Source organism: Anguilla rostrata, chromosome 12 (genome assembly GCF_018555375.3).
Source record: "Anguilla rostrata isolate EN2019 chromosome 12, ASM1855537v3, whole genome shotgun sequence".
Taxonomy (NCBI): Eukaryota; Metazoa; Chordata; class Actinopteri; order Anguilliformes; family Anguillidae; genus Anguilla; species Anguilla rostrata.
In genome coordinates, this window is record NC_057944.1 from 40,489,666 (window position 1) to 40,508,272 (window position 18,607).

The 18,607-nt window shown below is 46.7% G+C and overlaps 1 protein-coding gene across 2 annotated transcripts in view; it reads right to left on the reverse strand.

Annotated features, from left to right (window-relative positions):
- smc4 (structural maintenance of chromosomes 4) overlaps window positions 1-18,607 on the reverse strand; it is a 30,236-nt gene that overhangs the window by 8,040 nt on the left and 3,589 nt on the right. For both annotated transcript variants that reach the window (XM_064303167.1, XM_064303166.1), the window contains exons 4-16: window positions 17,845-18,036; window positions 16,531-16,707; window positions 13,100-13,264; window positions 11,565-11,692; window positions 9,976-10,116; window positions 8,650-8,800; window positions 5,520-5,684; window positions 5,050-5,283; window positions 3,448-3,633; window positions 3,008-3,169; window positions 2,220-2,445; window positions 1,790-1,869; window positions 1,506-1,658 (exon numbers count right to left, since the gene is read on the reverse strand). In XM_064303167.1, the coding sequence (XP_064159237.1) occupies window positions 1,506-1,658; window positions 1,790-1,869; window positions 2,220-2,445; window positions 3,008-3,169; window positions 3,448-3,633; window positions 5,050-5,283; window positions 5,520-5,684; window positions 8,650-8,800; window positions 9,976-10,116; window positions 11,565-11,692; window positions 13,100-13,264; window positions 16,531-16,707; window positions 17,845-18,036 (2,160 nt within the window). The remainder of the gene's footprint in view (window positions 1-1,505; window positions 1,659-1,789; window positions 1,870-2,219; window positions 2,446-3,007; window positions 3,170-3,447; window positions 3,634-5,049; window positions 5,284-5,519; window positions 5,685-8,649; window positions 8,801-9,975; window positions 10,117-11,564; window positions 11,693-13,099; window positions 13,265-16,530; window positions 16,708-17,844; window positions 18,037-18,607) is intronic.

The following is an 18,607-nucleotide window of genomic DNA, read 5'->3' on the forward strand; positions in this document are numbered from 1 at the left end:
TGTGTGTGTACCTGCATGCTGGCGGTGTGTGTGTGTGTGTACCTGCATGCTGGCGGTGTGTGTGTGTGTGTACCTGCATGCTGGCGGTGTGTGTGTGTGTACCTGCATGCTGGCGTGTGTGTGTGTGTGTGTGTGTGTGTGTGTGTGTACCTGCATGCTGGCGGTGTGTGTGTGTGTGTGTGTGTACCTGCATGCTGGCGGTGGTGTGTGTGTGTGTGTGTGTACCTGCATGCTGGCGGTGTGTGTGTGTGTGTGTGTACCTGCATGCTGGCGGTGTGTGTGTGTGTGTGTACCTGCATGCTGGCGGTGTGTGTGTGTGTGTGTGTACCTGCATGCTGGCGGTGTGTGTGTGTGTGTACCTGCATGCTGGCGGTGTGTGTGTGGTGTACCTGCATGCTGGCGGTGTGTGTGTGTGTGTACCTGCATGCTGGCGGTGTGTGTGTGTGTGTGTGTGTGCGTGCATGCTGGTGTGTGTGTGTGTGTGTGTGTGTGTGTGTGTGTGTGTGTACCTGCATGCTGGCGGTGTGTGGTGTGTGTGTGTGTGTGTGTGTGTACCTGCATGCTGGCGGTGTGTGTGTGTGTACCTGCATGCTGGCGGTGTGTGTGTGTTGTACCTGCATGCTGGCGGTGTGTGTGTGTGTACCTGCATGCTGGCGGTGTGTGTGTGTGTTGTGTGTGTGGTGTGACCTGCATGCTGCGGTGTGTGTGGTGTGTACCTGCATGCTGGGGTGTGTGTGTGTGTACCTGCATGCTGGCGGTGTGTGTGTGTGTACCTGCATGCTGGCGTGTGTGTGTGTGTGTGTGTGTGTGTGTGTGTGTACCTGCATGCTGGCGGTGTGTGTGTGTGTGTGTACCTGCATGCTGGCGGTGTGTGTGGTGTGTGTGTGTACCTGCATGCTGGCGGTGTGTGTGTGTGTGTGTACCTGCATGCTGGCGGTGTGTGTGTGTGTGTGTGTACCTGCATGCTGGCGGTGTGTTTTGTGTGTGTGTGTGTGTGTGTACCTGCATGCTGGCGGTGTGTGTGTGTGTGTGTGAGAGAGAGTGTGTGTGTACCTGCATGCTGGCGGTGTGTGTGTGTGTACCTGCATGCTGGCGGTGTGTGTGTGTGGTGTGTGTGTGTGTACCTGCATGCTGGCGTGTGTGTGTGTGTGTGTGTACCTGCATGCTGGCGGTGTGTGTGTGTGTGTGTGTACCTGCATGCTGGCGGTGTGTGTGTGTGTGTGTGTACCTGCATGCTGGCGGTGTGTGTGTGTGTACCTGCATGCTGGCGGTGTGTGTGTGTGTGTGTGTACCTGCATGCTGGCGGTGTGTGTGTGTGTACCTGCATGCTGGCGGTGTGTGTGTGTGTGTGTGTGTACCTGCATGCTGGCGGTGTGTGTGTGTGTACCTGCATGCTGGCGGTGTGTGTGTGTGTACCTGCATGCTGGCGGTGTGTGTGTGTGTGTACCTGCATGCTGGCGGTGTGTGTGTGTGTACCTGCATGCTGGCGGTGTGTGTGTGTGTACCTGCATGCTGGCGGTATATTTCTCCAGCGTGTTCTTCATGGTGCGCAGCTCGTTGCGCAGGCTGTGGATGCGCTCCTCCAGCTGCAGCCTGCGCTCCTGGCAGCTCTGCAGCTGCTGCACCTCCGTCTGCAGCCGGCTCTCCATGCGGTCCAGCTGCAGAGACCGCACAGACAATTAAACACAGCACAGACCGTTTAGTACCGCACAGACCGTTAAACACCGCACAGACCGTTTAATACCGCACAGGACCGGTTCCACAGCACAGGCGTTTCTGGCGCTCTCACCTCTTCCTGTGTGACCTCTGACCCTATGGAAGAGCCCATCCTGCCACGCATCACCCTCCCGCCCCCTCCAGTCATCGTTCCTGCAGGAGAGACTCTGAGTGAGTGAGAATATATACCCCTCAGACCACCAACACCCTCCTGCTACACCCCTCCCCCTGCACCACCCACCTGCTAGCCGGACTCTGTGTGTTAATATCCCCATGCTGCTGGTTAGGGGGGTCGGAGCAGTAGGCCCCACAGCTAGCCTGACTCTCTGTGTGTTAATATCCCCTTGCTGCTGGTTAGGGGGAGCAGTAGGCCCCACAGCTAGCCTGACTCTGTGTGTGTTAATATCCCTGTGCTGCTGGTTAGGGGGGTCGGAGCAGTAGGCCCCACAGCTAGCCTGACTCTGTGTGTGTTAATATCCCGTGCTGCCAGACGGGGGCAGTACCGGCCTGCTCGATGATCTGGCCCTGCAGGGTCACCACTCTCCAGCGCTTGTCGCGCTGGAAGGCCAGGCGAGTGGCCTGCTCCAGGTTCTGCGCCACCAGCGTGTCGCGCAGGGCGAAGTAGAAGGCCGGCCGCAGGGCCTCGTCCTTCACGCTGACCATGTCGAAGAGCCGCGGCGCGTCCTCCGGCGTCTGGATCCGCCCCATGCTCTGCTCCCACACCTTCATCTGCGAGCCACAGCCAGCCGTCAGTCACCGCCTCAGCCAATCACAACGCCCCGCTCCACAGGAAAGCACAATGATTGCTTCACAGTGCCATCACTACAGGCTACAGGCTAATCCGCCTCAGTGGTGGAGACGTGTGTAATGGGCTGATTCTGAAATTGTCACCATGGAAACTGATCCATTTATTATTAGTAGTAGTAATAATAATAATAATAATAATAGTAATATCACTTCAGTTCTGCAGATTCACAGCTACATTCCTTCATGGCTGTGCAAACCATGCTGACCCCGTTCAGCAGGAGACTGAAGTTAACTCTGTAATCTTTTAAAGCTCCGTATGAAGGTCCTGACCTGGGCAGGTCTGTGATTTTAGAGACTCCTCTCTGCAGTGGTGAAGCATACCCTGCACTGGGCTTTAAAAATGCGCACACACTCACTCACACACGCGCATGTCCGCACACGCACGCACTCACTCACACACACGCGCATGTCCGCACACACTCACTCACAGACACACACACACACACTCTCCTGAAAGCTGTGCTTGGGGGGAACCCCTCCTCACCTTGTCCAGGCCGATGAAGGTGGCCACCCCGATGTTCTGCGTCTTGAGGAAGTTGACGCACTTCTGAGCCGTGTCGATGGTGTCCACCAGGATGTTGTCCAGCGAGCCGCAGCTCGAGGAGATGGCCACGTCATACTTCTCATCAATGGCGCCCAGGTCTCCCTGTTAGTGAGGAGATTTAGCCAATCAGCACAGCCGTACTGCTCGCTCACTCCCTCGCTCGCTCACTCCCTCAGCCTGCTCGTATGACACACTGCCAAGTTAGGGGGAAGGGGCTGAGTGAAGCAGCAGGGTTAGGGTGAGTGGTGAAGAAGTGGGGCTGGGGGGAAGGGGTGGAGTTAGGATGAAGGGGGAAGAGGCGGGGTCAGGGTGAAGAGGCAGAGCTTGAGTGAGGGGGAGGGGTTAGGGGTGCAGGGGCGGGGTTAGGAAGACGAGCTCACCAGCCGGCCCAGGATGCCGGGGATTTTGCCGCTCTTCTTCTGCTGCATCAGAGCATCCAGGACCTTCCCCCGGCTGCGGTTGGAGGACAGAGAGCTCTTGGCCTCCTCCACCTTCTGCCGAATGTCCTTCACCACGCCCTGGGCCTTCACATCCACCTGCGTCAGCTTCTCCAGCTCCTGCTCATCCTGCACAGGACCATGTCACTGAGTTACACTTAATCACATCTAAGCAACACTACCGCAATTTAACCCATCACATCTAAACAATGCCACCGCAATTTAACACATCACATCTAAACAATCACATCTAAACAATGCCATTAGATGTGATGTGTTAAATTGCGGTGGCATTGTTTAGATGTGATGGGTTAAATTGCAGTGGCGTTGTTTAGATGTGATTGTTTAGATGTGATGTGTTAAATTGCAAACAATCACATCTAAACAACGCCACTGCAATTTAACCCATCACATCTAAACAATCACATCTAAACAACGGCACTGCAGTTTAACCCATCACATCTAAACAATGCCACTGCAATTTAACCCATCACATCTAAACAATCACATCTAAACAACGGCACTGCAGTTTAACCCATCACATCTAAACAACGGCACTGCAATTTAACCCATCACATCTAAACAACGCCACCGCAATTTAACACATCACATCTAAACAATCACATCTAAACAACGCCACCGCAATTTAACCCATCACATCTAAACAACGCCACCGCAATTTAACCCATTACACTTAAACAATCACTTAAACAATGCCACTGCAATTTCACCCATCACATTCAAACAATCACATCTAAACAACGACAGGACAGTGTTTCACATTATGGAAACATAAACGTGAACGCGCACACACACTCAGAAGGCTAACAGGCGCTCTTATCCCAGAGATGTTTCCGTGACGCTGTTGAAGCATGATTGTTAAAGTATTAATGTAGCTGTAAACCCTGTAATGCACAAACCCCCAGCACACTGGACTGCAGCCAGACCCCTTCCTCCCCCTTAAGCCGCTGACATCATCATCACAAAAGCTTGTGCGTTTCCAGACCCTTCTCTGCCCCGCCTGTCCAGACTGCCACTGTAATGGTGATCACCGGCCCCGCTAGGCCCCAACGCAACCCTAACACAAGGCCCCAGCGCAACCCTAACACAAGGCCCCAACGCAACCCTAACACAAGGCCCCAACGCAACCCTAACGCAAGGCCCCAACACAACCCTAACACAAGGCCCCAACGCAACCCTAACACAAGGCCCCAACGCAACCCTAACACAAGGCCCCAACGCAACCCTAACACAAGGCCCCAGCGCAACCCTAACACAAGGCCCCAACACGCAACCCTAACGCAAGGCCCCAACGCAACCCTAACGCAAGGCCCCAACGCAACCTAACAACCCCAACGCAACCCTAACGCAAGGCCCCAGCGCAACCCTAACACAAGGCCCCAGCGCAACCCTAACGCAAGGCCCCAACGCAACCCTAACGCAAGGCCCCAGCGCAACCCTAACACAAGGCCCCAACGCAACCCTAACGCAAGGCCCCAACGCAACCCTAACACAAGGCTCCAATACAACTGTGTAACACGTTACCTTACTGAGCTCCTGCTCGCGCTCGGGGATGCTGGTCTGCAGCTCTTTGATGGCGGCCTTCCTCTCGCGCAGTGTGGCGGTGGTGCTCTGCAGCGTCTCCTTGGCCTTGTTCAGCTGCGTCAGCGCCATGTTGTGGCGGCTCAGGTAGATATCCAGCTCCGACTGCGCCACGTCCATCTGGGAGCGCGTCTCATTCACTCCCTTACTCAACTCCAACAGCTCCTTCTCTTTCGCCTGGGGGGGTGAGGTGACGACACAGTTCTTAATGGTTTGTACACTAGTGCAGACTGACCCGTCTGTCTCGCTGCACAAACTGACCTCTGTCCCGCCAAGCAGACTGACCCCTCAGTTCCGCTGCACGGACTGACCTCTCAGTTCCACTGCAGACTGACCTCTCAGTTCCACTGCACAGACTGACCTCTCAGTTCCGCTGCACAGACTGACCTCTCAGTTCCGCTGCACAGACTGACCTCTTTGTCCTGCTGCAGCCCGCAGGTTTCCTCCTTCAGGCTCTCCATCACTTTCTTCAGCTTCTCCTCCTCCACCACCTTCTGCTTCTCCAGGCTCTCTCTCTTGGCTGTTGCCTCAGTGATGATCTTCTCACTGCTGGCTGGGATGTTCCTCACCTCCTCCAGCTGGGGGCGGTAGCGAGACACCAGGGCAAAGGCAGGCTTAGTTTAAATAAATGCAACACTATGTCTAAGAACATATCTCACAAAACATAAGCTCTCAAACCTGATACTTGCTGGTGATTCTAAAACAGATGACAAAAATATACAGCTAAACCAAAGCACAATTTACTTCATTAGTGTGTGGTTATGTCTGAATCTCAGTACTTTATTAGCGTGTGATTAGGTCTGAATCTCAGTACTTTATTAGCGTGTGATTAGGCCTGAATCTCAGTACTTTATTAGCGTGTGATTAGGCCTGAATCTCAGTACTTTATTAGCGTGTGATTATGTCTGAATCTCAGTACTTTATTAGCGTGTGATTAGGTCTGAATCTCAGTACTTTATTCGTAGTGATTATGCTCTGAATCTCAGTACTTTATTAGCGTGTGATTATGTCTGAATCTCAGTACTTTACTATCGTGTGATTATGTCTGAATCCCTCAGTACTTTATTAGCGTGTGATTAGGTCTGAATCTCAGTACTTTATTAGCGTGTGATTAGCTGAATCTCAGTACTTTATTAGCGTGTGATTAGGTTGAATCTCAGTACTTTATTAGCGTGTGATTAGGCCTGAATCTCAGTACTTTATTAGCGTGTGATTAGGCTGAATCTCAGTACTTTATTAGCTGTGATTATGCCTGAATCTCAGTACTTATTAGCGTGTGATTAGGCTGAATCTCAGTACTTTATTAGCGTGTGATTATGTCTGAATCTCAGTACTTTATTAGCGTGTGATTAGGTCTGAATCTCAGTACTTTATTAGCGTGTGATTAGGTCTGAATCTCAGTACTTTGTTAGCGTGTGATTAGGTCTGAATCTCAGTACTTTGTTAGCGTGTGATTACGTCTGAATCCCTCAGTACTTTATTGGCGTGTGATTAGGTCTGAATCCCTCAGTACTTTATTAGCGTGTGATTAGGTCTGAATCTCAGTACTTTATTAGCGTGTGATTATGTCTGAATCTCAGTACTTTATTAGCGTGTGATTATGCCTGAATCTCAGTACTTTATTAGCGTGTGATTATGTCTGAATCTCAGTACTTTATTAGCGTGTGATTATGTCTGAATCTCAGTACTTTAGTTATCGTGTGATTATGCCTGAATCTCAGTACTTTAGTATCGTGTGATTATGCCTGAATCTCAGTACTTTATTCGCGTGCAATTATGTCTGAATCTCAGTACTTTATTAGCGTGTGATTATGCCTGAATCCCTCAGTACTTTAGTATCGTGTGATTATGCCTGAATCCCTCAGTACTTTATTAGCGTGTGATTATGCCTGAATCTCAGTACTTTATTCACGTGCAATTATGTCTGAATCTCAGTACTTTATTAGCGTGTGATTATGCCTGAATCTCAGTACTTTATTCGCGTGCAATTATGTCTGAATCTCAGTACTTTATTAGCGTGTGATTATGCCTGAATCCCTCAGTACTTTAGTATCGTGTGATTATGTCTGAATCCAAACTGCATGGCATCAGAATGTATCTTGTGAATATCAACATTAAACAACTAAAAATGGTTTTGCTGTAGGTTGCTCGCACTGTTCTGATTTGTCTAAAATGCAGATTTTGATGATTTTGTTCCTGTGTCTATCTTCAATCAATCAGTCAATTAAATTAGTTCTACTGGTTTTTACACCCTCAGTCTACAATAGTCACAGGCACTGTGAACTTACACAATGTGCGTGAGTGTGTGTGTGTGTGAGCGTGCGTGTGTGTGAGCGTGCGTGTGTGTGAGTGAGCGTGTGTGTGTGTGTGCGTGCGTGAGTGTGTGTGTAAGTGAGCGTGCGTGCGTGAGTGTGTGTGTGTGTGAGCGTGCGTGTGTGTGAGCGTGCGTGCGTGTGAGCATGCGTGCGTGAGTGGGTGAGTGAGCGTGCGTGAGTGTGTGTGTGTGTGAGCGTGCGTGCGTGCATGTGTGCGTGCGTGTGTGTGTCTGTCTGTCTGGGATAAGATTTACTCTATTTGCACAGCATTCATTTTGAGGTATCTAGACATAACTGTGAAACTTTATTTAGGCTGCCCGTAAAACATAATTTGTAAAAGGTCTTGAGTTGCCTGCGCGCTGAGTTTCTGTACGTCTGCTTAAGCTTTTAAGCCACTTCATTTAGCGTCGGGGAGGAAACTGTATTGGGGCGGCGCGTATGGCGTTTGGCACCTGCACAACACAAATACCCCCGAGCTCAGTGTGAGGCAGGCCCTGCACATGCTGAAAAACACGGCCATCTGAAACAGAAGAGCGCCCCCTACTGTAACTCACTCTGATAGTGCGCATCTGCTATACCAGAGTCTCCATACTGACCCAGAGGACAGGCCTGCTATACCGGAGTCTCCATACTGACCCAGAGGACAGGCCTGCTATACCAGTCTCTCCATACTGACCCAGAGGACAGGCCTGTATCTGCTATACCAGAGTCTCCATACTGACTCAGAGGACAGGCCTGTATCTGCTATACCAGAGTCTCCATACTAATCCAGAGGACAGTCCTGTATCTGCTATACCAGTCTCCATACTGACCCAGAGGACAGGCCTTTTGCTATACCAGAGTCTCCTACTGACCCAGAGGACAGGCCTGTCGCTATACCAGTCTCCATACTGACCCAGAGGACAGGCCTGCTATACCAGTCTCCATACTAACCCAGAGGACAGTCCTGTATCTGCTATACCAGTCTCCATACTGACCCAGAGGACAGGCCTGTATCTGCTATACCAGTCTCCATACTGACCCAGAGGACAGGCCTGTATCTGCTATACCAGTCTCTATGCTGACCCAGAGGACAAGCCTGTATCTGCTATACCAGTCTCCATACTGACCCAGAGGACAGGCCTGTATCTGCTATACCAGTCTCCATGCTGACCCAGAGGACAGTACTGCCTAAGCTCTGGGCTCTAAACAGGGCTGACTGGGCTCAGGCAGCCGGCTGCAGACGCACCTTCTCCTTGTCTTTCGGAAGCTGCTTCTGAAGCTTCTTGGTCTTGGTCTTGGTGTGCTTCAGCTTCTCACGCACCTCCACGTCCTGCAGGTCCAACTGGGTGAACTTCTCCTTCTGGTCTTCAATGAACTTAGTCAGCTTCCCCAGTTTCCTGTGCGTAAGAGCATTAATACAGCGAACCGTAGTGCAGAAAACCAAAGCAACCTGAAGCAGTCAAACCACTTAAAATGGCCCACTAAACATTGGCCATTTCTGATCACACAAAGCCCAAGAAGAGAGGTTGGCTCTACGTACATGTGATGGGCAACGTACTGATTATGTAGTATCTGAAACATATGCACAAATTTCCCACTGTCTATATACAGGCCAATGTAGAGTTTGCAGGAGGGGTGGGCGATATTTCATAGCAACACTGGCACAACTTCATCCTTGAAACACATTCTCAACCTAAATTTAAGCAGACGGAATAGCCAGGCTGGGATGGGCATGATTGCTAACCAGCTAAAATGCTAATGAGCGCTGGTTGCCTTGAAAAGCCCTGAGCAGCAGTAATATTTCCACCAATAGTGACTGGTGATCTTGTGATTATACAGATGCAGAACTGCAGTAAAACCGCACAGTATTAGCCCCAAAATATCCTGTCACCCACGGGAGCCGTTAGGCATGTCATCAGCAGGGCCTAAGGCGGCGATAACTCTCCTGAAATACTCCAGGGTTAGGATGCTTTAATGGTGTCAGTGCATAACAGAAATGAGCTGCGATAACTAAACAGAATTAATTAATATTAACATGTGTACACCCCCGTCTTTGAGTCACCAGCCCCAATGTTTCCTGAAGGAACAGGCTGATCATTACAGCCAAGGACAAATACAATAATACAGTTTTTAAAAATAGCAAAAACCTTTTAAAAAATTGTTATCATTACTGTTTTTTGTCCACATCAGCAGTAATGTTGTTATATGTACGGAGTATCTCCCAAACACCTGGCAGAGGCCGCAGGGGGAACCAAACTGGGTTTTTGGGCGTATTGCCCATCCATAGTTTGAATGACAAAAAAAGGCTTTCTGTCGCTGGGGCAAAGCCAGCAGACAGAGCCTCTGAGAAATTAAAACGGTTCTTTTAGGAGATTTAATGAAGCGCAGAAGCAGAGGTGCCATCCAGCCCACTGGACCACAGAATTCCCACAAAGACCCGCCAAGACACCCCGCATGGCAAACACAACCCCTGCGAACCCAACTGCAGTGCAAACACAACCCCTGTGAACAACCCAACCGCTCAATCAGAAAACGCCGATGTGAATCTCAGGCTGAGATGAAAAGGTCATACTTTTCCACGTTTTTCAGGTCCTGGGTTTTGACTTTCATCTGCTCAGCAAGTTTCTCGTTTTCCTCAGCGAGCTCCTTGTTGTCCTCCTGGATCTTCTCCTTCTCAGCTTCCTTCTCAGTCACCCTCTTCTGCAGGTCGTGGCTGAAAAAACATAACATGCTAACGTGCTAAAGCCAAACAGCTAACGTGCTAAAGTCAAACGGCCCCTGAACCTTTAGGGTAGGGTTTACCCATTATTCTGCAACTAAAAGCTTGGAGCAGATGCGGACATGTAAATGAGTCATTACCTAAAATAAAGTTTCCATTAGGGACACACCAACATCAATTTATTACTGATAATTTAAGTCAATTAATTTAGTCTGTATAAGAAATAAGGTCATACAACAACCTAGAGTTTGACATACTGTAAATGATGAGACATAAAACATCATAGGGAAAAGCTATTTCCCAACACTGGGGCCAGGCCAAGAACATAAAATCATAGTTTTGCCACAAGGTTTCCTGCTGGGGCCATCAGTAGGCTAAAGCAAACAGCACAAAGGAGTGAGTACTTCAGTGCCTGCAGCCATGGCTGTGCCTGCTTTCAGCATTACCAGAGACACAGCTAAGGAATGGACGCTGGGGTGATGAATAAAATAACAGGGTAATACGCTGCTTATTTCGTTTTCCCATAGAGCTGGGCGATATGCCACAACGATAATTATCAAATGCAATAACCCTCTTCGCCACCATATGGTGTATTACCTTTCTGTTCCTCTTTAATTATACTTGGAGCAGTAGTAAACAACCACAGAGGCCGTGTGAAATGTTCCCGGAGAAAAAAACATGTAAGCACTTATCTATTGGGTGTTGATAAACCAATTAGCAGCAGGATCGTACAGCTTCCATGTGATGTGTTTTTATCAATCACATGGAAACTGCGAGGCCTCACTGCTGATTGGCTGTCTTATGGCCACCCAATAGATAACAGTGGTGATGTTTTTTCCAGAAGCATTTAATTTCTGTGGGGGGTTTAGACCGGGGGACTGGTGCTGATATAGCTAGTTACTTAGTTCTTCATTCAATGAGTTGATGGTTAATAGTAGGTCTAACAGTAGGCTATTTTACTAATAAACACACAGATCATTCTTCTAATTGTTTTTGTTTTTTGCGTGGGATTTCACCTACAGGTGGCATGAAAAAACACCAAGGCAGTCCAATGCCCAAGACATTTCAATGCAGGAAAAATCACGTGCAAGCAGAAGGGTACTCACACGTGCACGTGCAGGCAGAAGGGTACTCACACGTGTACATGGAAGGGTACTCACACGTGCACGTGCAGGCAGAAGGGTACTCGCACGTGCAGGCAGAAGCGCACTCGCACGTGCAGGCAGAAGGGTACTCACACGTGCACGTGCAGGCAGAAGGGTACTCACACGTGCACGTGCAGGGAGGAGGGTACTCACACGTGCAGGGAGGAGGGTACTCACACGTGCAGGGAGGAGGGTACTCACACGTGCAGGCAGAAGGGTACTCGCACGTGCAGGGAGGAGGGTACTCACACGTGCAGGCAGAAGGGTACTCACACGTGCAGGCAGAAGGGTACTCACACATAATGCTGGCACAGGTAGCTGCGCTTCTGAAAGATCTCATTCTCCAGAGTGAGGAACTCCACAGCCACGTTCTTCTCCCCTTCCAAAGCGGCCTTCTCCTTCTCCACCATCTTTACACGGTTCAGCTGCCATGCAGGAGGAGGAGTCAGGATCAGGCTGCGTCTCTGACTCAGAGCCTTTAGCCAATGCTCATCTGACATGCAAGCGCAGCCAAGCTGAAAATAATCTCAGCCTCTCTGAGGGGGAGGAGCCTAAGTGACAGCCAGGGAGACGCCCAGCATATGACCTCACAAACCCCGCCCACACTCTGAACACAACTGGTGTCTACAGGCAGCCATCCTTTAACATTAAATAAATTGTATAAAATTAAAAAATAAACAAACAAAAAATAATGCACCACTAAACTGAAAATAGGGTTCCATAAAACAAAAATGGAATAAAATAAAATGTGCTCATGAATAGATCCGAAATCACAGTAAAAAAATCCACAGCTTAAGTTCCTGTAAAACTGGAACAAAATGACATAAGACCTGGGTTATAAATAAAGCTTTCATCTGTTAATTTGAATCCAATAAAACTCAAGTTATTATGGCCCAAATATTTCACATTTAAAATGTACAGCGATTTACCTCAGAAGACAGATATCAAGAGCTAGATGTCTTTCTCAGCAAAACAATTACTGCCCATAAACTAACTCCAGCTAAAATCAAATACATAATTCATAAACTGAAAATATAAAATGATACACAAGTACCAATAATGCTACAATATCTTTATAAGTATAAAAGTTATTTTTTAACAACTTGAAAAGACTCAGTTTTGTCTTGAGGGAGGAAGTGGCATTCACATCCTGCATATTATAATTTAGAGCACTAACCCCCTGCAAGGATTAATGGCTCAGAATTCCTCTAAAACCTGTCAATCATCTACCAAACCCACCCCACGCCTTTGCCACCACTGCCCTAGAACTTTCAAAAACATTTAAAGTAGGTCTGGCTTTTCAACACATGCCATAAATAAATAAATAAATGTGGCACATTTAGCTGTTTAATGCCCACAATGTGATCATTTGCACACAGATTTGTGGAGGCAGGACAGGATTCTGTCTCTGTGCTCCGTAGGGAGAGGCAGGTCACAGAGACTGTGGGCTGGGCTGGGGCAGCTCTTAAAAATATTAAACAGCACCCCACCACCCCACCACACCCCCACCCCACCAGGAGCACTCCGCTCCAGTCAAAGAACGGCAGTTAATGATTACACCCCCCCCCCAGATCTTTAAAACAAGCAGGCTGAACAGCCCCCCACAGAGCACTCAACAGCTAGCCAGCTATGCAGAGTCTTCAGCTACAGCCATGTACACTTACCCATGACATGTGCAACAGTGCAGTAGATAAGGTGGAAATGATTCTGCTCTTACTAGAGAAGCTGGAGTGGAAGTGTTTTTTCCAGTGTACGATTGTTTTGCAGGGCCCAGGTGTGTACAGGCGCACGCAGGTGTACACAGGTGTACACAGGTGGTTCCAGGCGCTCACCTTCTCGCCCCGCTGCTCGTTGAGCTGCTCCACGCGGCAGCACAGGGTCTGGATGGGCTCCTTGAGCCGGCAGGAGCCGATGATGTCCTCCAGGTACTCCAGCATGCCCTCGTCATGATCAGACTGGCCTTTAGGCTTCATCATCGCGATCTGCTCCACCTCTCCCTGCACCGCACACACACAGACACATACATACAGGAGCCATACACACACACACACACATACATACAGGAGCCATAAACACACACACACACACACAGACACACACACACACACAGACACAGACACATACATACACACACACACACACACACACACACACACAGACACACACAGACACATACATACAGGAGCCATAAACACACACACACACACACACACACACACACGTACATACAGGAGCCATAGACACACACACACACACACACACACACACACACACACACACACACACAGACACATACATACAGGAGCCATAAACACACACACACACACACACACACACACACACAGACACATACATACAGGAGCCATAAACACACACACACACACACACACACACAGACACATACATACAGGAGCCATAAACACACACACACACACACACACACACACACACACACACACACACACACAACACACACACACACAGACACATACATACAGGAGACATAAACACACACACACACACACACACACACACACACAGACACATACATACAGGAGCCATAAACACACACACACACACACACAGACACACACACACACATACAGGAGCCATAAACACACACACACACACGCAGACACATACATACAGGAGCCATAAACACACACAGACACAGACACACACACACAGACACATACATACAGGAGCCATAAACACACACACACACACAGACACATACATACAGGAGCCATAAACACACACACACACACACACACACAGACACAGACACATACATACAGGAGCCATAAACACACACACACACACACACACATACATACAGGAGCCATAAACACACACACACACACACACACACACACATACAGGAGCCATAAACACACACACACACACACACACATACATACAGGAGCCATAAACACACACACACACACAGACACATACATACAGGAGCCATACACACACACACACACACACACACACACAGACACATACATACAGGAGCCATAAACACACACACAGACACATACATACAGGAGCCATAAACACACACACACACACGCGCGCACGCATGCACAGACACATACATACAGGAGCCATAAACACACACACAGACACATACATACAGGAGCCATAAACACACACACACACGCACGCACAGACACATACATACAGGAGCCATAAACACACACACACACACAGGAGTCATACACATGCACACACAGACACATACATAGAGGAGTCACACACACACAGCAGTTACAGTATATATGATACCCCAAAACATCACAAACACACCATTTACTGCGTCTCTGTACCCCAAAACATCACACACAGCATTTACTGTGTCTATATGTCCCAAAACATCACAAACACACCATTTACTGCCTCCCCCCCAACTTGCGAAAAACACAGCCATTACATTACAATGAAAATTGTAACATTTGCATAAACAATCCCTATAGCAGAAAACCTGCAAAAATATTTAGATTTTATACTCATACGTGTAGAGTGGTAACACACACTACAGATTTCATCACCTGAACATCTCTGCACAGCAACAGCCGCAGAGTGAGAATAAATCTGTAAATATACCTGCGCATCTGTGCCTGAATACCAGGCAGCAGGTCTATTTATTTCCCATTGAATTTAATCTTTGGCACTGCAACTTTTCAAATGCACTTTAGTCCTGAAATGGTGAAATGGAAGCACTGGGGAGAGAGGAACTCACTTTGTGCTCCAAGAAAAATACTCCATATTACTAAAAGTAAGCAAGCCGTAATAATTAACTGTGTGTGTGTGTGTAATGGTGACATCATGCTGAACTAAGAGTAGAAAACATGATTACATTTTAGTATGGGCTTAAATGAACAAAAATAAAAAACAAAAAAAAGTTAACTTAATTATTTAATAATTAAATCATTATTTAATTTACTTATTTATTTGTCATTGAGTAAAGGTATAAAATAAATGTATAGCTCCTGAATTGCAATATAGAACTTTTATGAAATTCAAAATGAATTAATTTTAAATGAGTGAAAGCCTTTACACACTCAAGTGTGAACAGAGTGGATTTAGGGAAAACTAAAGTAGTTAATTACAGTAGTTAATTTTTGTACATTAAAATGTACTCTATTGTACTGAATACACACACATGGCAATTCAAACATACAGTGCATTTCTTCCCTCTTAAATATTGTAGTGAGAGAGAACAAAGCTGTGCTTAAATAAAGCTTTAACTCTCACACACTCCAGCCCACAGAACTGTTTCCCACACTGCCAGCCCAGTGTCTCACTCACACACACACACACACACACACACACACAATTAGACCACTCATCTACCCTGTAAAACACAGCGCACAACACAAGCATTCACAGTTTATTCAGAGACATATAGGCCTCCAAAAAAACAGAAAATGTAAAATAACTAAATTAAAAATTAAAAAGCTAAAAAATGTTCAGCAGTAACAGACTGAGAGGGACAACTTAAACATAACAGGACACACGTCAGGGGAAGAGAGAAAAACGACCCTAGAGCCAATGGCTGAGCTCCAGGCCCCGCTGTACGGAGAGCTGCGGGTGAGGCAGGCGCCTGTCCATCTTTAAGAAGAGGAGGGGTCAGGAAAACGCAGATCAGAGAAAGGGAAAGAGGGTGATTGCGGAGTCGTGATGTCCAGGAGGGCAGCCCAGAAGGCACTAATGAAGCGAATCCACACGAACAGGCTGTCACGGAGCAGTGCGTCACGCGCGCACACGTACACAACAACCGCCAACACGCGTCTATCCTTCCATAAACAGACACGCCCCAAAAAGCGCGCCCCCTCCCCCCCCCCCACGAGCGTACAGGCGAGTGGCCGGTGGGCTGGTTAGCAGGTGATGGGCCCTGCCACACTGAAGCAGCACTAGTAATATTGGGGTTTGGGTGGGTTCTGTCACACACCAATATTTACCTGCTGCTACGGCGGGGAAGGGGAGACTGCTGAGGAACACCCCCCGTTTCGCTCGCCCCCATCCCGGAGAGAGAGAGAGCGCCTCTGCCTTCCCCTTAAAATTCTAAAGCAGCAAATAATGATTTGCACCTTTTAGTGCAGAACTGCAAACCATGATGCGCTGCTATAGCAGTCTAAGGGCTGTGAGCGCTCAGACAGGCTCCTCCTCCACAGCTTATCCTGCCTGTCAAAAACAGCTACTCATTCACTCCCAAACCAGCAATCTAGCAGCATCATTTATTTATTAATTATTTTACCTGTAGGATTAAGAAGCGGTTGTGGTCCAGGTCAATGCCGTGGCTGCGCAGGAGAATCCCCACATCTTTGAAGGTGGCCTTCCTGCCGCTGATCTGATAGGCTGAGGAGTTGTCTTTGCTGGCTGTTCTGGAAACGCAGAACTTGCTGTTGGGGATGACTTCATACTCATCTCCTTCCTGCACAGAGACGAGGGGGCACAAGTGCACCAGTTTAGTTCAAAAGACTCAAACCCGACAAAGAGAAACAGAGTCAGAGAGCATCCGAAACTACACGCTCAAATTTACACTTTAGGAAACATGCCACGGGCCCAAAATTATTTGTTGTTTTTAGCATACTACACAGAATCTGTATATACTGAGTAGGCCAACATCTATAAAAAGGGTGTAAAAAAAAAAATAATAATAATACATATATAAATAAAATTTAAATAAAAAAAGGAAATGTTAAAATCCATTAGCCAATGAATGCTTGTATTTTGTGTACTTGTAAGGGAACTGGTTTTATGATATTTCCATCTTACACAACCACACAAATAAAAAAAATAAAAATAAATGACACAAAAGTACAAGCCTGAGCCTCAGAGGATGTCATGTTTTCTTCGTGCTCAGAATACCACAGAATAATGATTTCACCAGGGGGGAGATGGGCTAGGTCTCATTAAGATGAATATCAAATATTTAAAAAGCCACATGACAAAAACATAAATATTCTTTAAAGCTCGAATTTTAGACAGAAGTGATTTCTCTGTATGCAATTAAATTATCTGGATTAATGTGGATTATTATTATGGACAAAGCTTCACTTATTAAATACATTAAATGCCTAAATGTTATTTTTCCCCATTTTTTCAATATGGAAAAATATCTCTCATATGGGTATCCAAATAAATTTTATTTATTTATTTCAAAGACATCTACATACAGTGAAATCTGATGTCAGCAAAAACTGTTGTTTGTTGTTAAAAAAAGGAACTAATTAAACAGGTTTAATTTTAAGGTTACCAAATTTACACCACTGTCCTAAATGCACCAGATAAACTTTTGAGATAAGATCAGGTAAACAAACAAGGAGCTCATTTTTTGTAGAGATAAAATTAAAATAAAAAAAATAAAATATTAAAAATAGGTGGGAAGAAAGAAAAAATCTAATAAAAATACAGCACACCGTGTGCAGCAAGATTAATCCCCTCCATGCAGTCCACCGTACAGTAAGACTCAGATTACCCAGAACCCCCTCTGTCACACAAGGCCTTTAGGGAGACGAGTATCACGTCTACAAATATTTATAACATGAGTGTGTTTTTATTTTTTTACCTTGTCAATAATTTTCTGAAAATGCACCTCCACAGTGCATGTCTGAATGTCCTTGTGCTGATCAGAACTGTGTATGAGCACAGAGAGCTTTTTGGACCTGATCTTTTGAGCTCTGTACCCAAACACAAAGAGCATGGAATCTATCACATTGGACTTTCCACTTCCATTCGGCCCAATGATACAGGAAAAGCGCTAGAGGAGAAAACGGGGAAAAATTAATAAAAATATAAAACATCTCCTCAGGAAGACAATATTCTGCAGGACCATAAACTTTATCAGGCCTATTTTCAGCACATTGAAATCACACCACTTTCTCCAGTGTTAAAAAATAAAAATAAAATAAAAAATACTTCACAAGCAATTATTTTCTGCACCTGTGTTCCATCTAAACAAAACTAAATATTTAAAAAAAAATAACCAGGCACAAATTACCCTGCCACAGAAATTGTGCATTTTTACAGTATCAACCTCACCAGACCACTGGTGTAAAAATAGAAAACTGCCTCAAAATGGAGGAGTGTAAAAAAAAACTAATGTTAACATTTTTCTTTAATCTTTTTACATTTGATGTTCTAAATAAATTAATCAAGCACAATGAACATCAAATATTTAAGTTTTCACCTACTCAGACAATTAAATAAATATAAAACTTTAGCCCTTCATTAGCAAATACAGCAGTGTCTCCATCTTGCGAGTTGGAGAGTTGCATATAAATAATGATAAAGCCGTACTTCATAAGTAAATCACACGTGAACGTTAGTTC